We start from the raw sequence: 23,814 nt of genomic DNA on the forward strand, positions 1-23,814 counted from the left end.
TATTACATAGTGGAGGAAGCCACAGAGTTTATTCATTCATTCATTCAATCAATCATTTATTGAGCGCTTACTGTATGCAGAACACTATACTAAGCACTTGGGAAGTACAAATCGGCAACCTATAGAAATGGTCCCTACCCAACAATGGGCTCACAGTCTAGAAGGGGGAGACAGACAACAAAACAGGTAGACAGTTTAGAGGTATTTACATAAGTGCTACAGAAGGTGATAGGGGTGGGGACCCAAGTTGCTCCGGTGACAGTGATGGGGAGAAGGCGATCATAAAAAAAAAAAAAAACCAACAAAGAACCCTAATAAATTAGTGGGCGTGGGCAGGAAGGGCAGAAAAGAGCAAACAGAAGGCACCATTCTGCACCTAGGTAAAACCATGATGTTAGCGGCCCTTGGAGTTCTGATTGTTGTGTCTCAGGAAAGACAAAATGGGAACTGGAGAAGGAACAGCAAAGGACAAAGAAATCAGAGGGTGAAACAGTTTCAGAATGAGGGCAGAAAAGGAAAGGACTCTTTGGTCTGGAAAGAAGTAGGTGGGGACTGGGCAACTGACAAAATCATGAAGGGAGTCGGACAAGATGAGCGTAGAATTGTTTTCTAATTCCCCAGCACCAGGACCACGTGTCCACTGAAGGTTGGAGGTAGTAGGTTTCAAACACTTTTTTCCAACGAAGGGCGATGAGCACAACAGAAGTTGTGTGGCTTGAAAATATCCGTGGATTCCAAAAATTGGCTAATTTTGTAGACAAATGGCTTAGAGCACATTACTGGGTAAATCATTAGGAAGGAAAGGTTTGATGTCTATCAGACAAAATACAGGGCCAAATGGACAAGCATAGGTTGGCACTGTTCTTCTTACTACGTCCATATAAGCTTAGAACAATTTTCCAAGGCTCTGTACTCTGTAGTGTATTGTATAAAAAGTAATCTTTAGAAGCCATTTAGAAGTATATTTATCTAACAGCTAGCATTTTCCACTTAGAGATCTAATGCTAATATGAAGATTTCAGGTCCATAGTTTTAGAATCTAAGTGTCCAAACTCTGGCCTTGAGAGCTCATTTACTGAGCAGTAGTTGTAGGTAAATCGAGGAGGTCCTGATTCCAAGGGAAGTCTGGCAAATTGGCTCAATCACCAGGGGCCGATGAACATTTCTTCTAAGTGCAGGCCCACCTGGAAGCCTGAGAGTGAGCAGGGCCCAGCCTGCAGGGGGTACTGCCTGCTTTCTAGCCAACTCTGTTTCGAGAAGATGCTTCACAAGATCTTTTCAAGAATATCTTCCTTTCTGTTGGTGAGAGCAGCCCCGTTCCTGGCTCTGTGTTGAGCCCCCAGGGGTATCTCAGCCTGTGCTGCCTGGACCCTCTTTTCCCTGAAGCTTTTCCCCACCAGCCCTGTAGCCCAAGTCAATCCTTTCAGCATACCAGATACTGAGTTCCTATCCTTGGCAGGAATACTGGGAGACCAGCGACATTAAGTGACACGACAGTTTATGCTCCCCACCTTCGAAGCCTTATTGAAGGCACACCTCCTCCAAGAAACCTTCCCTGACTCCCTCCTTTCCTCTTCTCCCACTCCCTTCTGCACCACCTTGACTTGCTCCCTTTATTCATGCCCCCTCCCAGCCCCACAGAATGTGTACATATCTGTAATTTTATTTATTTATATTAATGAGTGTCTCCCCCTCTAGGTTTTAAGCTGGTTGTGAACAGGGAATGTGTCTGTTATATTGTTATATGGTACTCTCCCTAGCGCTTAGTACAGTGCTCTGCACACAGTAAGTGCCCAATAAATACGATTGACTGACTGACTGTTGGATTAGGCTCCCAAACCTGTCCCAACTCCTGGGGTGTATTGCAGATTTTAAGTTAAAATGTTTTAGGACTTAAACCTCAGGAAAAGAAGGTTGTCCTGCCCTAGCTTAAAGGTATTAAAATGGATGATTCTGAGAGATTTTTCCACAAAGGGAAGAACGTGCCCTTGTTACTGTATAGTCAGGATTGAAATGTACTGCAAATTGACATTTTTGGAGTTTTTCATTTTTTGCTCTTTAAAAATTGATTTCTGTGATGCTTTTTGCTCTGAAGGGTATGGGGGTAGATGAAAATTTAAACTATATATTTTCCTCATGGGTGTGCCAGCTACCTAAATGATTCTTGTTTTTTTATGAACTTTCTTACCTCTTGTACTTTCCTCAGCTCTAAAACTTGTTATATTCCCTAAAGTATAGAAGCTTCCACAGCTCATCTCATGGAGGGAAGCAGGTAGTTTTAAAATAGCAATTTAATCTTAAAATGCCTTTTTCTCTCGGACAGATGACAAGACGTTCCAATGTGAGATGTGTTTCAGGTTCTTTTCTACAAACAGTAATCTCTCAAAACACAAAAAGAAGCACGGGGACAAGAAATTTGCCTGTGAAATATGCAATAAAATGTTCTATCGGAAGGATGTCATGTTGGATCACCAGAGGCGGCACTTGGAAGGTGAGAGCCCATTTGGAGGGTGCTTGATTTGGATCCTTAGAAGCCAGTGTCCTAGAGGCTTAAATCGTTCTTCCATTATTTCCTATTGGAAATATTTTTTCCTGCAACAGAACCTTGGGCAAGTCACTCTAACCTCCCTGTGTCTGTTTCCTCATCTGTAAAATGGAGATTCAATCCCTGTTCTCCCTACCCCTTAGACTGAGTCCCAAGTGAGACAGGGACTGTGTCTGACCTGATTACTTTGTATCTACCCAAGTGCTTTCTATAGTGCTTGGCACATAGGAAGTCCTTATCAAATACGATTATTATTATTATTATTATTATTAACAATTCAAATTTAGCTGGTTTCCTGAACCGAGACACTTGTGCTCTTGGCAAATCTGACTGATCGATTCATTCATTCATAAGAAGCTTGTGGCAGGGAGGCTAGCCTGTCTGTTTGGGGGAGTGTTTAAGGCACTAAATGAAGGAAACAACTATTCAGTGGATTGAAAAATATTCATCCATCCTCCAAGTGTAGTAATCTATTACGTATTGTTCTAATGGATCTTGTTTCATAGTAAGTGTCATTTGGCGATTAGAGCAAAATTCACAGCCCAGTTCTGGCTTTCCCACTGCCTTGTGTGCTTCGGTAATCCAATGTCTCATCTTCTTTGCCCACTGTTTAAAAGCAAGGGAGGAGAAGATCTCAGCCCTTTTTCAATTCACCTGGAGAATTGTGAGCATTCATGAGTGTAACAACTGTTCAATCAATGTCGTATTTATTGAATGCTTACTGTGTGCTAGGGCACTGTACTAAGCACTTGGGAGAGTACAAACAACAATATAACAGACACATTTCCTGCCCACATTTCCCCCTTGAGAGAGTTCCTTCGTAAAGCAGTGGGCTGTTATGAGCACCGGCAGCATCCTATTGATAGCCCAAAGAGAATGAAGTGAATTCATTAAGTCAAATTACACTATATAGCTCCATCAGGATTTTGTAGAAGTGTGGGTGGAACCTTGCACCTTTTATAGGAAATTATTGAAGAGAAGATTGTTGGGTAAGAGTAGGGAGTTAAAAGAAAGAGCTCATAAGGCACCCATTCTCCACAAACTCTGCATTTCAAACTGTGGAGGCTGAGGGTTGCCACCCTTGGCACACATCCCATAGGGCACCCCCGTACCTCCCATCCTCTTGCTTGTAGTTGGAGATTGATCCCCCCAAGCAAGGGGCTACCACGCTGCTTCCACTACTGATTGAAGCCCACCGCCAGGTTTAGGTTGCCCCTCCTGAGTTCCTGTGTGGAACCTCTGGATCTCCTCAGCACTGCCCCTGACTGAGTGGCAGGGTCTCCGTGTTGAGGGAGGACCCGCCAGTAGGACTTTGGGGAAGGGACCCAAATCCAAGGGCATCAGTGGTAGGTGTTTCGTGGCACGACTCCCAACTTCAAACCCACACACCCTAACTTTTCTGCAGGAATCCTGAGGATTGACACAGCAATCATCTTGGCCTGATGTAGCCATCATAATTCCTGGCTGAGGCAGCAATTGCAAGCCTGAGGTACCTGGAATAATTTTAAACCATGAAGAGGAATTATGTAAGGGAAGATACCATTCTTATCAGTGAAAGTGAATCAATCAGTGGTATTTATTGAGCATTTGCCCTGTGCAGGGGACCGCACTAAGCACTTGGGAAAGAACAGTACAATAGAGTTGGTAGACACAATTCCTGCCCACAAGGAGTATACAATCTACAGAGTGAGACAGACCTTAAAATAAATTACAGATAAGGGAAATAGTAGAGTATAAGGATACATACATAAGTACCGTGGGGCTGGGGTGAGGATCAAAGTCTTTACTATATTGTTTCCTTTGATTTTTTTTGTATTGAATTTTACTAAAATGAAATGGGTATATGTGGAAAATGTTGAATTATGTGTACAACCACTGGAAAACTGGGGAGGAGAAGAGCAAAATTTTGTCAGTTTCCTTTCGGTCAAGAAACAGCAAAACACCAGTATTTCTTCCCTAAAATCTCTGTGAAGTGGGTAAGTCTCCTTAATCCTCTAGACTGTAAACTCATTTTGGGCAGAGAACACATCTGCTAATTCTGTTGAACAGTACTTACTCAAGTGCTTAGTATAGTGTTGTGCACACAGTAAGCACTCAGTAAATATGATTGATTAATATTGAATGATATTCACTGATTTGGGTCTGTGGAAGAGAATCCAGAGATCACGTTTCTTGGCTCTAACCTCTAGAAGGGACACGTAATTGATTTTTCCTTTACTTTGATAGTTTTTGTAAAGACACTTTGAAGTCCCAGGAGTTGATGTTATTTTTTCCCCTCTCTGCTTACATTCATCATGGGTAATATTTTAGTGGTAAGGAAGCACCTGCTCTGAATAATAATAGTAATGGCATATATTAAGCACTCACTATGCATGAAACACTGGTCTAAGCATTGGGGTAGATATAAGTTAATCAGGTTGGACTCAGTCCCTGTCTTACATAGGGTTCAGAGTCTAAGTAAGAGGGAGAGCAGGTATCCCCATTTTATGGATGAGGAAACCGAGGACAGAGAAGTTAAGTGACTTGTCGAGGTCGGTCACACAGCAAGCAATTGGCAGAACTGGGATTAGAACCCAGGTCCTCTGACTCCCAGGGCCTGTGCTCTTTCCACTAGACCACACTCCTTCTCCCGCTCACTGTTAACTTCCACAGACACAGAATAATGCTGTAAAGAAGAACTATGTTGTCCTAGACATTCTGCTCCCAAACTATCTTGTCCTGAAAGTTAATGACTGAAATGGAAGCCAATTCCTATGCATGTGACTCTTTTACCTGCCTTACACCTGAGGGGGGGAAAAGCTAAATTGGAAATAGATAGTGTTCAATGAAAGTAAAACTGACCTTTTTTTTCCTTTGGGGATTGTGGGGGGCTGGTAATTTCAGGAGTGCGGAGGGTGAAAAGAGAAGACTTTGAATCCAGCGGAGAGAGCCTGGTCCGCTACAAGAAGGAGCCCTCTGGATGTCCTGTCTGTGGAAAGGTAATACTAGCAGTTCGTTATCAGCTCAGGCAGATTTAGAGCTGTGTATCCCAGGTTCAGCAGGCCTCAGAAGCTCAGGCTTTAACACTCAGAAATTCTGACCTGGAGGTAATAAGGAACTCCTTTTATGTTAAGGGGAGAAAGTGCTTTGGAAAGAAACAAGTTAACGGTATTAGTTGAAAGGATATTAATGAATTGTGGAACAAATGGGCTTATTGGTGGTGAAGGAATTTACCGATTGGCATTGCAGATGCAAGTTCTGGATGACTTCTAATGTGCTTGCCCAGTTTTTTTCTGATATTTTTGGTTGAGGATGCTTTAAAATGAGCTTTTAAAATTTTTTCCCACCCCCAACCTTGACCACACACTTATTTTATTTGTAGCCTCTACCACCTCTTCCATCCCTTACCCTATGTCCTTTCTCAAATCGATGTGTGGTACAAGACACAGATGTCAGGTGGGAAAGACAATTGGAATGTCTTTCAGTGGGCCTTTAGATTTGGATCTCTCCAGAGTTATTGCCTGGGCCGATGCCAGCTCTTTAGGAGCAATGGTGACTTGATCTTTCCTCTTTTTCAGTTGGACTCCCATCCTCACTCATTCCAGGTGACAGACAAGGTGAATAGGAAGGACTGAAAAGATCCAGAATGGTGGCTTTCTGGCTCTCTAAATCCTGTGTATTCTTAGTTCTCATGCCCCCCACCCATTAAAATCCCCACCACCATTTCATCCCTACACTCAAAAAGTTGGCACCTCTGACTACCGGATCAGCTTTTCTTCTATTACAACAGTACAACAACAGACTCTTCTAGGTTATTAGAGTTGTTAATTTGGGATTGTTCAGAGTCAAAAACCTTGAGTGGTCCTAACAGTGAAATACGGGTGATCAATATTTCCATACACTGTCCCCATTCACATGCAACTGTTTAATTCCTTTTTTTCAAAATATTTTTCCTTGAGGAGTGTTTAATTGGGGTTGCATTCTTCTGATTATTTTCAGAAAATATACATTGCACTGAAAATTTTTCAGAAAAGTCAATCCCGTTAAAATTAGAACGATAATCTACATGTATCCTATTTTTCTCTTTCATGTGTTTCCTTCTGGGGCTTTGATGCCAAACAGGGAATTGTGATTTCTTCTGTTGCTTCTTGGAGTTGTCTGAATGAAACAGTAGGCAGTATTCACAGTCATTTATGTAACAGTGTCTCAGTTGATTCTCACAGTGATGGAGAAGGCTGGTACTTTCCTCAATCAGGATGATCAGGGCACTGAGTGAAGTCTTTGTATTCATGACTAACAAATCACCCCTTTATTTATTTCAAGAGTTGTAGTCTGGAAAGCATCCATGTCTCTAGCCGAGGCCCTGACATTGTAATGGAATCTTTAAGTCTACCAGTCTGTAGATTCAAATTCTCATATTCTATCTGCAAAAATTTTTGCTGAAGTAACATTGTAAGCTAGTTTTAGGTTCAAGTTAGATTTTATGTTGTTATTTTAAGGAATAGAACTTTTTAAAACCTAGTGTCAAAACATTTTCATTTTTGTAAGTGTTAGCAGTTTTCCCATGTATCTGCCGAATAATGAACTTGAAAAGAAAATTATTAGTTTTGCTTTTCTACTAGTTTGTTGTACTGGAGGCCTCATGATCTTGCAATAAGGGCATGGGGGTTTGTTATCAGGAGACTTGAGTTTTTGTCCCTGTTCTGCTATGGCCTGCTTTGTGATTTTGGGCAAGTCACTTCTTTGGGCCACAGTTTCCTCATCTGTAAATTAGGGAAAATAATACCTTCTTCCCCCATCCCTTCACGGGTATTTGGAAGATAAAATGAGGTAACTGATGTGAAAGCACCAAACAAAAGTGTTATACAAAGAACATGATATTATCATAGGAGCTCAATTTTAATTGGTAAGTTAAAGAAACAAATGACTGGCCAGTGAATTACAAGTTTTAAGAGTCTCGTCACTTCAATATTTGGGGGATTTTCTTAAGCAACAATGTTTCCAAGTGGTTTTTTTTGATAGCGTTCTTTAAGCTGAAAGCACAAACAAAATTTTTGTATACTAAAAATCCACTACTAGTAAATTCAAAGCGTATTGTTTATCTTACATTTTGCCAAGCTTGTCTTATCAAAAAACTTTAATCTTTCCTGATATCAGTCAGTTGTATTCATTAAGCACTTACTGTGTTCAGAGCACTGAGACTAAGCACTTGGGAGAGTACCATACAACAGAATTGGTAGACACATTCCCTGCCCATGAGGAGCTTACAGAGGGTGGCCTATGTAGTCAACTACGGAAAATTGCCAGGAAATAATACAAAAAGTGGACACTGGGAGAAAGATTAGATTCTGGTATATAAGAATTTGTTTTTCCCACACCCAACCAAGTGCAGTACTACAGTGACATCATAGGAAAAACCCAACAAATATTGATTTTTTTTTGGTGCCTATTTACATGCCTGATTACAGTTTATGGAAAAATGAAAACAAACTATTATTCACTATGTCACTGTTCTTTTCTCTGTAGGTGTTTTCGTGTAGGAGCAATATGAATAAGCACCTACTGACCCACGGAGACAAGAAGTATACCTGTGAGATATGTGGTCGTAAATTTTTCCGAGTGGATGTGCTTAGGGATCATATTCATGTTCATTTTAAGGTATTGTTTCATGATCTATTTGAGTGCTCTTTTAATCCTGCCATTTTATTAGCTGGACAGAAAGAAACTAGAATTGTAACTAACTTCAGTATTAGTATCTCAGAAGCAGGAGCAGTTCTGGTTGGTTCTTTATTGACTTCACATTCACCGTGTGTAGCCCAACTCCACAAGATGAATCGAGAATTTCCCCACAACGTCTCATGTCAAAAGGGATTAGTCTAGTGGTTAGAGCTAGGAGCTATGGAAATGGCACCGACCCCCACAGCAAAGGAAGATTGGCTAAAATAACCAGATTAAGTCCATGTAACACTTTTGCTCTGCATTGCAAAGGGTAACCTAGGCTAAATCAGTACTGTTAATGTCTGGAAGTGCTGAACTCTTGATTTCTTAGCATCCATGTTCCCCTGGGTCAGTGGTTCTGTGACTTTTTCATTCCAAGTTCCCTCAGAAGGCTCCTACGATCTCCTTCCATCCCCCATTCCCTGCAATACTCTTTCACTAAAGAAAAGTCCCTTTCTTTTTCTTGAGCAGATCTTAGAATCTGAGAGGAAGGGAGTGTGATGCAGGTTTCCCTTTGGTGAAGGCAATGGGCTCTCCCTGTTCACATAGCCCAGAATTTACTGCCCATCACCACCTCCCAAACAGTTGTTCAGATCTCTGCAGTTCCAGACTCCAAAGCTGCTTCAGAATTGTTCTATGAACCCACGGGGGTTTCTGACCTCTAGTCTAAAAAACAGTGCACTAAGGGCAGTAAGATAATGGTGGCCAGATATTTTTGTTTGTGAACAGTCTCTTTGTACATGTTCGATTGTTCGATCACCCCTTTCCTTGTACATGATTAGTTTTCAATAGTTTTCCCGAAGCTCCCCTGTGGACACCACCCTCTTCCTCCCCCTGAAATAAGAATGAACAGGTGGAGCAGCCATAATGAAAAAGGGCTCAGTGCCCGGCAGTCCTAAAGAGACGTGAGCAAGCAAACCTAATCTCCCTGCCTGGTTTAACTGGATTCAAACACGTTTTCCATGGAATTTCCTGGACTGAAGCTAAACTGTAAGAAATCTACCCTTTGCTCTGGGCATTTAAAGGATCCAGTAGTCATCACTTGGAATTGAGGAAAAGGGGCATTCAGTATTTTACATAGGTGTTTCCTTTTGAGGGGAATCCTAAGTTTGGCTGAAAAATGAAGACTTGCTGTTCACATTTCTTAAATTAGCAAAATGATGTCCTTGTCCTTTGAATTGAATTAGTAGCAGTGGTAAATGTGTAGGGATGAAACTCCTACCCCTGTTAGAGTAAACCGGCACACTTTCCTTCTATAGGACATTGCACTAATGGATGACCATCAGAGGGAAGAGTTCATTGGTAAAATTGGAATCTCGTCAGAAGAAAATGATGATAACTCTGATGAAAGCGCAGATTCAGAACCACACAAGTATAGCTGCAAAAGGTGCCAGGTAGCTTTACTCTACTTTTAAATTCCTAGGCTTGTCTTCAATGGAAACTGGCAGTTTTTTTTAAAAAAAATAGTATTTGTTAAAGTGCTTACTATGTGCCGGGCACTATACTAAGCTCTGGGATAGATACAAGCTAATCAGGGTGGATATGGCCCATGTCCTATGTGGGACTTATTCCCCATTTTACAGATGAGGGGCAACTGAAGCACAGAGAAGTAAAGTGATTTGCACAGCATACAAGTGTCAGAGTCAGGATTAGAACCTGGGCCCTCTGACTCCCAGCCCTGCTATCTTTCCACTAGATCATGCTTCTTCTCACCTGGAAAATCTAAAGCTCATTGAAGAAGCCAAGCCTGATGACCCTTCCATTTTGAAAGAATCAAGTTCTGAACTATATTTTTTTTTTTGGATTGAGAGCCAAGGCTACTGATTTAAAACAGTACCAATACCCCCTTTAAGGGATAAGTATAATGTCTTTTGAAATCCATGAATTTAGGACACTGTAGAACAGTTAAGTGTTTCTGTAGTGTTTTTCCTTTTACCTCTTCCATTGAAAGCCACAGAGAAGTACCATTAAGACTGTGGTTTATGAGAACTACCCAGGCCTCAGTTTTAGTGCCATAGTGTAACTGCATACATTGATCGACGGTTTAGCTTCCGATGCCCTCAATATGCCCTTGTAGTAGAGGAGATATCCTTTTGCTGCCTAGTGCTCAACAAATAGTGTGGATCAAGCAGACTGCTTCCATTGTTGGGAAGGAATGGGATCTGATTTGAATTGAAGTAGCAAGAGCAGAGCAATGAAATTGACCCAAATGTATGAAGAAATCCTCTCTTTCCTTCTATCTCACAAATTTAGAAGAGCCGCATGGCCTTGTGGAAAGAGCATGGGGATGGGAGTCAGAGGACCTGGTTCTAATCCCAGCTTCATCGTGTGCCTGCTGTGTGACCTTGGGCAAGACACTTAACTTCTCTGTGTGTCAGTTACCTCATCAGTAAACTAGGGATTCAATACCGGTGCCCTTCTTGCTTAGATTGTGAGCCCTATGTGAGACAGGGACTCTGTCTGACCTTTTATCTTCCCCAGCAATTAGAACAGTCCTTTACACATAATAAGTGCTTACCTAATTCCACAACTATTATTATCATCATCATTACAACTTTCCTCACTGAGGGCACTCAAATATCCTCCCCATTTGCTGCCTCTCCGCCAGCAAGTGTTTGTGGGTGAAAGAGCAAATAATCTCCCTTTGGTACCTATCATAGCTTTTGAAATTCAGTTAGAGTCTTAGGAAAGTACCGTGGCCTAATGGAAAGGGCCCAGGGCTGGGAGTCAGAGGAGCCAGATTCTAATCCTGGCTCCACCACTTGTCTGTTGTGTGACCTTGTGCAAGTCACTTAACTTCTTCGTGTCTCAGTTTATCTGTATAAGGAGGATTAAGTCCTCCTCCCTCCAATTTAGACTGTGAGCCCCCATGTGGGACAGGGACTATTGTCCATTCTTATTCTTGTATTTACCCCAGTGCTTAGTATGGTGCCTGGCACATAGTAAGTGCCTAACAAATCATTAAAATGAAAAAAAAAAGAGAATGTAAATTGACAGGATTCCTCTCTCCCAAATGTTTTAAGGTGGGAAGGTAACCTTTGCTCCTGTAGAATTCTCATTCCCTGCTGACCTAAGAGTAAGGAGAGGCCAATCCCAAAGCTAGGGCTTTGGATTTCTCTAATGGTAGAAGGCTGAAGCAATCACATTGTCCAAGGAGAATTCAGTTTTCTTGCCTGACTGGCAGACCACGACAGTTCTTCACCTAGGGAGGGGCAAGCTTGACCCCACCATCCCCAGATATTGGCAATCTCGGAGTGGGAGGAAGGCCACCAATTTCTGTGATCTTTTCATAAAATGTAAGTTACTCCTGCCACTGGCCTGCTGGGTAAGCCTGGGCAAGTCACGTAACTTCTCTGTACCAGTATCCTCATCTGTAAAATGGGGATTCAGTACTTGCCCTTCTCTTTCCCTTTAGAGTGTGAGCCCCATGTGGCACAGGCGTCGTAGCCAATCTGATTATCTTGCATCTACCCCAGAGCTTAGCACAGTCCTTGACGTATCTTAAATGCTATTATTATTGTTATTATGAGAAATCTTCCCTTGAATTTGACTCAGGATGGCAGTTCTTTGGGAAAATCTCCAAGAAGCAGCTTGTACTTTACTCAAGTCCTGTAGTGAGCTCTGGGCTGACCCAAACTTCACCCCCACCAGGAATGTCAGAGCCTCATTATGGTTATGCTTTTAGATTCCTCTAAGAAAGAGACATGGATTCTTGTACTCCAGGTACAAGACAGAGAAATGTGATCCCTTTCCCTAGAGGGCGGCTAAAGGGGCTTATCCAGAATAACACTCCTGGTTCATGGTCTCTCTTATTATTATTACTATTACTATTATTTTATTTAAGCACTGTGTGTTCACTATTGATTCATCCTGCAGCTGACATTCGGCAGGGGAAAGGAGTATCTCAAGCATATCATGGATGTTCACAAGGAGAAAGGTTACGGCTGTAGCATCTGCAATCGACGCTTTGCCCTGAAAGCAACTTACCATGCGCACATGGTCATTCATCGGGAGAACCTACCTGATCCCAATGTGCAGAAGTAAGACTTTGTGCAGAATAATGAGGTAGTGGGAGTTGTTTTATTAGCCCCTGGCTTGTGGAACACTGGTGGCAGTAGGGTTGATGGAGCCTAGGGCAAGAAGAGGCTTTAGAAATGTCATTTTGCTTACCTATCAGTATCCAGATCTGACATTTCTATTTTAATTCCACCACATCCGCACAGAAATAGATGTTCCTTCTATTAATGTTCAGCCACCTTGAGAAATCACCTTTTCTCTTCCTTAAAGCTCCAAGCTGACGAAAGCAGCTATTTTTAGATGCATGTACAAGCAGTCATCATTGTACTCCTTTTGCAGTAATAAATGAGTAAAGTATGGGAGACAATAAAGCTTGTCATCTTTTTAAAATTCTTCCCCATTCCTGCTTCCTCATTTTGAACTCCTGTTTCTGACACGAGACAGTCTGTAACCCACATCAGTCTTAATCCCCATTGTACAGAAGAGATGTGAAGTGACTTGCCCAAGGTCACAGAGCAGACAAGTGGCAGAGCTGGGATTAGAACCCAGGGCCTCTGACTTCAGGCCCGGGCTCCTTACATGAAGCCACGTTGCTGCTCAATGTTGACAATGTTAAGGAAAGCATATTATGGGTCCTCTCCCCCTCTCCTCCACCCCCACCTTCCCGAGCTCTTTCTCTGGATTTCCTGGAGACTGTTTCAGTTGAAATTACGGATGCCCTTGCATATTTGTGAGAACGCACTGCCCACAGGCTTCTACTCTTGTTTTAGGTACATTCATCCTTGTGAAATATGTGGAAGGATATTTAACAGCATCGGAAATCTGGAGCGGCATAAACTCATACATACAGGTAGTCCAGGCTTTCCTCTGGTTGTGGACTCTCTCTTCTAATTGACTGTGACCAGGGGTTCCATAGCTTTTTGTCGCAATTCATTTGGGAGGCAAATGATTAAAGTAGTCAACTGTTTTAAAGAACATTCCCTGAAATGACTTCTTTTCCCCAGGGTAATTGTCATTTAAAGCTCACTGTATCTGTAATGGGTGATAATTCCTGCTTCCCTTTGGTGAGCCCCCTGCCACCCTCCTCCTGAGCACCCCCCACCCACCCAAGGACCTCAAATAGCCGAATGGTCCCTCACATCATTCCTCACATCCTCATCAAATCCTCACAGAAGGATTTGCATCGTGCAGGTAATGAGAAATGCGCCAAAAAGACTTCCCTTTAGAGCAGCTTTAAGTAGGAGGGGAAGGGTCAACTCCTCTGGCTATCTCCACTTGGTGCACTCATCGATTTGTTTGTGGTATTTTTTTAAGGTGTCAAAAGTCATGCATGCGAGCAGTGTGGTAAATCCTTTGCCAGAAAGGACATGCTTAAAGAGCACATGAGGGTGCATGATAACATCAGGGAATACCTGTGTGCAGAATGTGGGAAAGGTAAGGTGGTATCCAGTATGTCTTGAAGCGTTTTAGATGCATGTTATCAATTAATCAGTCAAGTAGAATGGGAGTACTGGTTCCTTTTGATCAAGAGAGGCTACTACTACAAATCATGGGGGAAGCTTTTAAAGTGGTAGGGTTTTCCTATTTAAACTCAATATTATGTTATTAAGGCTACGTGTAAGAAATGACACCACCACCTCCACCTCCCTGGGCCTCTGATTCTGACAGGAAAGACCAGAGAAAGGATCACTGAGCCTCATTACCCTTGATTGGCTTGGACACTGAATGTGGCTGATCACTATGATTTAGGCTTGAGGACTAAGCCCCTCCCGATAACCTTTACAGAGAATGAGATCTTGTGTTAAAACTAGGATTGCTTTGTAACCTGATCTGTGCATGATTGATTTTTCCTAGCCAGTCATTGATCTCTTGAGCTGGTGTTTCCCATTTGCTCCTCCAAAAAACAAAAAAAAACATTTGCAGGCTTCCTTTCATTGTTATTTTTAATCAGGCAATCAATGATACTTAAGTGCTTACTCTGTGCAGAGCACTGTACTAAGGGTTTGAAAGACTTCAGGAGTCAGTCGACAGGACCCCTGCCCCTGAAGAGTTTACAGTTGATCAGGGTGCTGCAACCTAATGGACTGCTGCATTATTGTTTTCTTTGGGTTCATTGTTTTCACTACAGAATCTAATATGCTGTCTTAGGTGGCCTGCCAACTCTTACAGACCCTTTTTGACCCTTCCCTTATATTTGGTTCTTCTATTTGGATAAGTCCCCTCAGGCTCCTAGAGCCTTACCCAGGCCAATCCTAGCCCCATGGTCCTGATCCGGGCCTCCCCCAACATCCAGACAGGCTGCCATTTGTGACTGGACACTGCTGCACACAAAAAGGGAATTTGGGCTGGTGCAGTGGTTGACAAATGCTACCTAGAACCCCCCTATCTTGCCCAAAGTCACCACACATGTGCGGCAGGTTCACTGCAGAGCAGGGCCCAGCCACCTTTCAATCCTAACTAGACCATGATCAGACTTTTAGGCTTTAGCGTCCTAAAGTTTGACTCAGACGGGGACCACGGCCCCATAAGATTAGCAGTGTGACCTAGTGGAAAGGGCACAGGACTAGGCTTCTGATCCAGACTCCTCTACTTTCCCTACTGTGTGATCTTGGACAAGTCACTTAACTTCTCTGTGCCTCCATCTCCTCATTTGTAAAATGGAAATTAAATACCTGTTCTTCCTTCCCTGTAGAGTTTGAGCTCCATGCACAACAGTGACTCAATCAATCAATCAATCAATCAATCGTATTTATTGAGCGCTTACTATGTGCAGAGCACTGTACTAAGTGCTTGGGAAGTACAAATTGGCAACACATAGAGACAGTCCCTGCCCAACAGTGGGCTCACAGTCTAAAAGGGGGAGACAGAGAACAGAACCAAACATACCAACAAAATAAAATAAATAGGATAGAAATGTACAAGTAAGATAAATAAATAAATAAATAGAGTAATAAATATGTACAACCATATATACATATATACAGGTGCTGTGGGGAAGGGAAGGAGGTAAGATGGGGGGATGGAGAGGGGGACGAGGGGGAGAGGAAGGAAGGGGCTCAGTCTGGGAAGGCCTCCTGGAGGAGGTGAGCTCTCAGCAGGGCCTTGAAGGGAGGAAGAGAGCTAGCTTGGTGGAGGGGCAGAGGGAGGGCATTCCAGGCCCGGGGGATGACGTGGGCCGGGGGTCGACGGCAGGACAGGCGAGAGCGAGGTACAGTGAGGAGATTAGCGGCAGAGGAGCGGAGGGTGCGGGCTGGGCAGTAGAAGGAGAGAAGGGAGGTGAGGTAGGAGGGGGCGAGGTGATGGACAGCCTTGAAGCCCAGGGTGAGGAGTTTCTGCCTGACTCTGTCCAGACAGATGATCTTGTGCCCACCTTGGTGTTTAGGCACAGTGCTTGGCACATAGTAAGCACATCATAAATAGATGCTTTTAGACTGTGAGCCCACTGTTGGGAAGGATTGTCTCTATATGTTGCCAACTTGTACTTCCCAAGCGCTTAGTACAGTGCTCTGCACACAGTAAGCGCTCAATAAATGTGATTGATTGATTGAAATACCATTATTCTGGGCCAGGAAAATCTGGCTCAGCCCAGAAGGATTTTTTTAGTGGTATTTGTTAAGTGCTTATTATGTGCCAGGTACTATACGTAGCACTGTGGGTTGGAACCAGTCCCTGTCCCACATGGGGCTCATAGTCTTAATCCCCATTTTACAGATGAGGGAACTGAGTCATGGAGAAGTTAAGTGACTTGTCCAAGGTCACACAGCAGACAAGTGGGATTAGAGCTGGGATTAGAACCCTAGTACAAGCTCCTACTCTTTCCCCTTCCCACTCTCCACCCAAGCTCTGTATGTTCAGACAAATACAGGAATTGTTCCCCGATCCTGATGATCTTGGCCCTTCTGCCCCTCCTTTGGGGAAGACTGCCTTGAGCGATACATTCTTTCCATTTTCTAATTATTTTCTTCTAGCGACCCTGAACGTGCCAATGCCTCCCTCTGTTGGCTCCGGAGCAACCCAGCTCACCCGTTGTACTGTTGGATTAGCAGCAACTGCAGAGTGTTGGCAGGCTTTCACATCTGCTTCTATAGAAAGGCAGTTACACATCCATGGTCCAGTGGTTGCCCTGCCAGATTGGAACAGTTTTAAAGCAGCTCGAAGATTAACATTAAATTATTTCATTGGGCTATCTTTAGTTTGATTGCTCTTTTTGGTGCCTTCCATGAGGCCCCGTGTGTTTTGTTTAAAAAATTAGCTCTAGGTGTTTTAAAAATCCAAATAAAACTCATTGAAAACCACCGTGAGAGTACATTATGCCTGAGCTAATTACTGTTATTTGGTTCTGGCATATCTTGTCCCAGCGGTGAATATGGGAGTTTGCTTGAAATTAATTTGCAACAATTAACTGATTACTCTGTTCCTGCCTAGTCAGTTGAGATGATTTGGGTTCCATTTCCTCACCTACTCTTTCCTTCGTCACAGGCATGAAGACCAAGCACGCTCTGCGACACCACATGAAGCTCCATAAAGGTATCAAAGAGTATGAGTGCAAAGAATGTCATCGGAAATTTGCACAGAAAGTCAACATGCTGAAACACTACAAAAGGCACACTGGTGAGCAGATTCATCAATTGCTGGTACTTACTGGGTGCTGACTGGGTGAAGAGCAATCTACCAAGCGTTTGAGAGGGTGCAGTTCAGTAGAGTTGACAGATGTGACCCCTGCCCATAAGGGCCATACATTCTGATTCATGGGAAGATAACGTATCTCTGCCACCTTATGGAATGGTCTCATCTATCAAGATGGCTGGGAGACAGTAGCACATAAAGGCACATGAGTAGACTAGATGGCCATTTAAAGGTCTCTTCCCACCCTAGGTTTCTGAGATGAACATTACATTCTGTTCTGCTGAAACACAATAGTTTGTGTTCCTGAAGGATGTCATGCTCTGGGAAAATCATGTAGTAACCATTTGCGTCACTGGGTCAAAGATACCACCACGGCTGACATTTTCTCTATGATTTCCTGTACTATTGACACACCCATCACTAGCAGGACACTTTATTCCTACCACTCATTGTTATTTTACTCTATTTTTAAGTACTGTAAAGTTCAGAAACACAAAATATTGTTTGGTACAATGCCAGAGGCCAGGATGTGTGGCAGCTGGAAGCCTTAGCTAAGATGACACCCGTCCATGCAACCATTCTATCCCACACTGAATCTCCATTTGTACCAACTTGTGGACCACACTATATCCAAGATGGAAGGTCACTGGGGGAAGGATGTCCCTAATTCATCAGTAGCATTCTAGACAAATAGCTAGTAATGAAACTATGCCTTAGAGCAGACTTGAAAGTTCAGTATTTGGGGGTTGCTAGTTTGTTTTTCAATGCTATGTGCTTGCATTTTCCCATTTTTGTTGTGGAAGAGGTTTCCTTGCCTCTTGCCACTGTCTTGTTAAATGTGCTTTTCTCTTTAAGGGATCAAAGATTTCATGTGCGAACTATGTGGAAAGACCTTCAGTGAGAGAAACACAATGGAGACCCACAAGCTTATTCACACAGGTAAATAACATTATAAGGCAGTAAGTGAATTGTTGAATCAAAGTTTGACTTTAAATTGGCAAGATGATAATGTAAGCTGCCTGAATCGGTACATTGTCTTCATCAAGTGTTGGTTTTCTTGGACACTTAAAAAATGGCTTAACTACATCACTTTAAAATAGTTTTGCCAGCGCTCAAAATGTTAGCAATCTGCAGAATTTTCACCTGTGGATCCCATATTTACCACTGGCAACCAGCATCAGTAGTTTGAAGTGCACATGAGGAAGAAAGTTCTTGTTTATTATCTATTTTTCATTTGAAGTGTTAGGATGTTGCTAATTTGCAAGGCTGATTTAGTAGTCTTTCTGCAGAACTGAAAATAATAACGCCTGCATTCTATTTAATAACAACACAGTGGTTTCCGTTGGGAGACAGTTCTTCACAAAGACCGGTTCTTCACCACCACCCCCTTTTTTTTCTTTCACTTTCCCCGAAAAGTGGGAAAACAGTGGACCTGCTCTGTGTGTGACAAGAAATACGTCACAGAATATATGCTTCAGAAACACATTCAGTTAACTCACGACAAGATAGAAGCGCAGAGTTGTCAACTGTGTGGGACGAAAGTTTCAACCAGAGCATCGATGAGTCGGCATATGAGGCGAAAACACCCAGAGGTGAGATGATTTTAGCCTATGGTGTCTTGGGGAATGGCATGTCTGTCTATGTGTGTCTGTCTCTCCATCCTACTATACAGAGAGTAAATGGCAGAAACATTTCCCTAGCTTAAGCTTACGTCTGATTTTACACCCTGAGCTAAGCGTTAAAATCCAGTGAATTTGCTCGTTAGGAAACAAATTGACACCCCCGGAGCCCAGTGAGCCTGCGACTCATTTAGTGTGAGCTCTGGTTTCATGCTGATCCCTCCCAGGATAAAACTTTTTTCCTTCGGTTCTTAATGGTCTCAAAATAAAGCTTACCCAGATGCTATAGCATATGGCTCCTCTACCATGTTCCCGTTTGACCTCTTTTACCTCTTGGTTGTTTTTCCTCGTTCCCTGTTTTGTTTATTTGAAGAGAGCCATCATATTTTCTAGGTTGAACCTGCCCTTTTTTATTCACTTGCTCATAAGTCTTCTCAAATCCTTGGTTGCTTTATTGCTCCTTTCCTCCTCTCTCTTATTCACCCCCTCCCACTGTTCCTATTTCTTCCCTCCCCTTTCCTCTTTCCTCCCTTCCCCTCTTTAGAACATTCTACAGCATGCTTGAATATCAGGTAATGTTACATAAGAAACCAAGCTGTAAGATCAAGTCCTTGTTATCCATGTCACTCCCGCGATTGTAAATATCCATTAAGCTCTTCTCTCATTCCCGTCCTGGGTGGCTCAGCTTCCCGGCATTCTAAAGTTGAGAAGATTTGCACTGCTAAACTTCAGGACCAGTCAGTCAATCAATCAATGGTAATTATTGAGATCTTACTATGTGCAGGACACTGTACTAAACGCTTGGGAGAGTACAAGACAACAGAATTAGCAAACCCGTTTCCTGCCTGTAACGAGTTTACAGTCTAGAGATGAGCTTTTAGGTCCGGCCATGCATAGTTCAGCACTCTGTGGGCACTCAATAAATACCATTGATTGGGTGGATGGGTTGGTGAAAGGTGAGATTCCCTGGAAGGCAGCCAGCGATAGCGCAGTGACGGATTCAAAACTCTTTATTAGATTGTTGACTTCTTCCTCTCTATCCTCACTAGCCTCAGTGTTAGAGTAAACGTCTGCCATCAAACCTCCTGCCTCCAGGAGCATGGATATTCCTGGAACTGTGCACTGGTCAATGATATGCTCGAGCATAATAATCTAAGCCACAGGAAGGTGGAATGGCAGTGAACTACTATCTGTAAAGTTTTCAGAAGCTTTTTTGAGTATCAGTTTTCAGTACTGATTTCTGTGCCTTAAGACGTTCGCAGGAACACAGGCATCATTAGAGCTACTGATAATGCTGCCATTCAGAGAAAGACATAGTCCAGACAAGTTTTACAGGCTAAACTTTAACACAGCCACAGAAATCACTACAGTCCTCCACTGATTGTCAGTGTTGTGGATTTACTCAGAGCTTCTGTTCTGGCTGGCCTTTTGGCCATCTTATTTTTATTATTTTATTCTAATTATTTATATCACCCTTCTTGTCTTCTTTACACACACACACACACACACACACACACACATACACACACCTGCGAAGAGGGAGGAAAGTAGGTGAAAGAAGGCAGAGGAAAAGAAAAAGGACGAAATTCAAATTGATTTTGCCACATAGCTCTGATGGGAAAAGATTTGGTGAGAGCCGAACCTATTCATTGAAGTGCAGTTTTCAGGCTTATCTGTCCATTTCAGTTATCCACGTTGCCTCTGTGCCCTCATTCAGTAGATAATGGGGAGCTGAATAGATTATCCTGCAATAGAAGGTCTGTGAGGGCATGAGCTTTACTGTCCAAAGTTAATATTTTGATTGGCTTTAACCGTGAACAGCTTTTCATTCTGAAGGCTCTAGGATTTACAGTATTTTATATTTTATAGCTTCTTAGTGATGGACTTTCATGCTGCTTTCAGTAAATGTTCATTTAAGTCAAACCGATTAAACCCTAATCCAAGTTCCTATTATAGCTCTGTCAGCCAATTGTGAGGCTTTGCAGTTAGCTTGGCAGATATTCCCTTTGTAAGCTTTCTGTTTAAAAGGCTTTTCTGCTGAGAAGCCAGAATAAAAAGGTATTCTGGCATTCTAGCTAGTTTTACTCAGGGTCCTTTGATAACCCTGCAGAGTTACTCTTTGAAGCCATGTAGAAAATGTGTTGGCAGGGTGACACTAAGCAATTCAATCTTGAATCCTTGGTGCCAGTGGCCACACTTATGGGAATTAAAATGGGGATTCAGTAGCTCAAAGTGATCGCAGTCCCTCTTGAGAAAGGACCATTTCATGGAAGCTCATCGTGACTTTTGCATTACAGTAGGCTATATAATTCTGTCCTGCAGTTCGCCAGGACTTTAGAATCAACCATTCTCAAATTCTGTGACATGCAGGCCCACAGCTTCTGTTTTTATATGTAGGTTCTTTCCGTTAGAATTGGGGACTTAGAGCACCTCCCAGAAACAACAACTATCGACGCTTCCTCCATTGGCATTGTACAGGTAAGACCAGAACCTCAGAGCCCCTTCCAACTGTCTGGGTGGACAGTGAATTCAAGCCATCCTCAAAGAATCCTAGAAAACCAACATAAGAGTCAATTGACTTCAAGGCCAAGGACAAATGGGTCGATACAATCCACGTATCAGCCTCTGGAGCCATTCTCTTGCTTTTGCTCTGTGGTTCACATTCCATTGCCCTTTATTCTGCTAAACTTTCCTTCAGGAGTCTCTTTCATTATTTCCTTGTGGATGCGCTGTGGGTAAAAAATCTACTAAAGTAAAAGGTTTGCTGTGGTATTTTATAATCAGTATGCAGCTCTTCAATTGTGGTGTCCCAAAATAGTACACTGTGAACTCCCCCTGAGGATTCGACCCAGAAATGTTTCCCAGAATGTTTTTATGCACTTTCTGCCTGAATACTTAGTCATTGGCCCAAGAATCTTTTCTTAAGAAGGCAGATCCCTGCGCATTTGTTTCCTGTTTGTTGGAGGAATCCATACATGTGTTTTTTTCAAAGTGGAATTCGAGGAAAATGTTTTTGAGTGCAAAAAAAAAATGATTTTTTTCTTCTCAATGATTGTCATAATATGTCCTGCTCTTTTTCAATGACATGGAAGAATTGGCCTATTGCTTTCTTTCATTCACTCATTCATTCATTCAATCGTATTTATTGAGCGCTTACTGGTTGCAGAGCACTGTACTAAGAGCTTGGGAAGTACAAGTTGGCAACATATAGAGACGGTCCCTACTCAACAGTGGGCTCACAGTCTAGAAGGGGGAGACAGACAACAAAACAAAACATATTAACAAAATAAAATAAATAGAATAGTAAATAAATACAAGTAAAATAAATAGAGTAATAAATCTGTACAAACATATACAGGTGCTGTGGGGAGGGGAAGGAGGTAGGGCGGCGGGGATGGGGGTGGGGGGGAAGAGGAAGGAGAGAGCTCAGTGTGGGAAGGCCTCCTGGAGGAGGTGAGCTCTCAGTAGGGCTTTGAAGGGAGGAAGAGAGCTAGCTTGGCGGATGTGCGGAGGGAGGGCATTCCAGGCCAGGGGGAGGACGTGGGCCGGGGTTCGACAGCGGGACAGGCAAGAATGAGGCACAGTGAGGAGGTTAGTGGCAGAGGAGCGGAGGCTGCGGGCTGGGCTGTAGAAGGAAAGAAGGGAGGTGAGGTAGGAGGGGGCGAGGTGATGGAGAGCCTTGAAGCCGAGAGTGACGAGTTTTTGCCTGATGCGTAGTTTGATTGGTAGCCACTGGAGATTTTTGAGGAGGGGAGTAATATGCCCAGAGCGTTTCTGGACAAAGATAATCCGGGCAGCAGCATGAAGTATGGATTGAAGTGGAGAGAGACACGAGGATGGGAGATCAGAGAGGAGGCTGATGCAGTAATCCAGTCGGGATAGGATGAGAGATTGAACCAGCAGGGTAGCGGTTTGGATGGAGAGGAAAGGGCGGATCTTGGCGATGTTGCAGAGGTGAGACCGGCAGGTTTTGGGGACGGATTGGATGTGAGGGGTGAACGAGAGAGTGGAGTCGAGGATGACACCAAGGTTGTGGGCTTGTGAGATGGGAAGGATGGTAGTGCCTTCAAGTGATGGGAAAGTCAGGAAGAGGGCAGGGTTTGGGAGGGAAGATAAGGAGTTCAGTCTTGGACATATTGAGTTTTAGATGGCGGGCAAACATCCAGATGGAGATGTCTTGAAGGCAGGAGGAGACATGAGCCTGAAGGGAGGGAGAGAGAGCAGGGGCAGAGATGTAGATTTGGGTGTCATCAGCGTAGTTGAAGATAGATAGTTGAAGCTGTGGGAGCGAATGAGTTCACCAAGGGAGTGAGTGTAGATAGAGAACAGAAGGGGACCAAGAACTGACCCTTGAGGAACCCCTACAGTAAAGGGATGGGAGGGGGAGGAGGAGCCTGCAAAAGAGACTGAGAATGAATGGCCGGAGAGATAAGAGGAGAACCAGGAGAGGACAGAGTCTGTGAAGCCAAGGTTGGATAGCGTGTTGAGGAGAAGGGGGTGTCGAAGCCAGCTTTGAAATTCTAAGAAGGCATTAATCATACAGTCACTCTATTTTTTTTATGCAAGCGCTGGTGTTTGATAATGTTAGTTTGTTCTGAGTTCACAGGTGCTTTAAAACTCTTGAGAGGAGAGCCTTTCCTATCAGTTATTGGAACTCTTCTGTTTCTGCAGCCTGAACTCGCTCTAGAACAGGGAGAATTACCTGAAGGGAAACTTATGAAAGCTGCTAAACGAGCTCATAAACGAAAGCAAAAACCGGATGATGAGGAGGAAGCGTCGGTGCCAGAGGACCCGGCGTTCACTGAATTCAGCGAAAAAGAAGCCGAATTCACAGGGAACGTGGGAGACGAGACCAATTCGGCTGTCCAGAGCATTCAGCAGGTCAGTGTGCTCCATTATGAAAGGCTGGGGAGAGTCAAGCACATCTACTGACAGGGTCAGAGGCTAGGGATTTAGCCAACAAAGGCATTGCCACAAAGATGTAAGGGATAAAGGGAATGATAGGCCCAGTTAATCCATCCCCTTTTCCCTGGAGCTCACAGCCATGAATCAAACTGAGCTTAGAGGCCCAAGGATCCTCTTCAGACTCTTTCTCAATTTACTTCTGTCTGTCTTAGGGATTGCAAGCACGATTTAAGCCATTCCACTGTTGTTGGCACAGTTTGTCTCCATTATGAACAGGCAGATGCTGACTGACAGATGGGATAGTTTGGGCTGGATGTAGGGTAAAGTTGTCACCAGGACCGGAAACTCCACCTTCTAATGATGAGTCTGTTTGGAGGGCTGATGAGAAGATAAAGCTGTGCTACT

The 23,814-nt window shown here is 43.3% G+C and overlaps 1 protein-coding gene across 1 annotated transcript in view; it reads left to right on the forward strand.

Moving 5' to 3' along the window:
• Positions 1-23,814, forward strand: part of PRDM15 (PR/SET domain 15) — a 48,296-nt gene that overhangs the window by 20,982 nt on the left and 3,500 nt on the right. Inside the window, exons 12-23 of the mRNA XM_038760603.1 lie at positions 2,324-2,491; positions 5,429-5,523; positions 8,051-8,182; positions 9,502-9,636; positions 12,119-12,282; positions 13,030-13,109; positions 13,574-13,693; positions 16,739-16,870; positions 17,741-17,824; positions 18,302-18,477; positions 20,902-20,982; positions 23,176-23,385. Of these exons, the coding sequence (XP_038616531.1) occupies positions 2,324-2,491; positions 5,429-5,523; positions 8,051-8,182; positions 9,502-9,636; positions 12,119-12,282; positions 13,030-13,109; positions 13,574-13,693; positions 16,739-16,870; positions 17,741-17,824; positions 18,302-18,477; positions 20,902-20,982; positions 23,176-23,385 (1,577 nt within the window). The remainder of the gene's footprint in view (positions 1-2,323; positions 2,492-5,428; positions 5,524-8,050; positions 8,183-9,501; positions 9,637-12,118; positions 12,283-13,029; positions 13,110-13,573; positions 13,694-16,738; positions 16,871-17,740; positions 17,825-18,301; positions 18,478-20,901; positions 20,983-23,175; positions 23,386-23,814) is intronic.

This window comes from Tachyglossus aculeatus, chromosome 18 (assembly GCF_015852505.1).
Source record: "Tachyglossus aculeatus isolate mTacAcu1 chromosome 18, mTacAcu1.pri, whole genome shotgun sequence".
Classification (NCBI taxonomy): domain Eukaryota; kingdom Metazoa; phylum Chordata; class Mammalia; order Monotremata; family Tachyglossidae; genus Tachyglossus; species Tachyglossus aculeatus.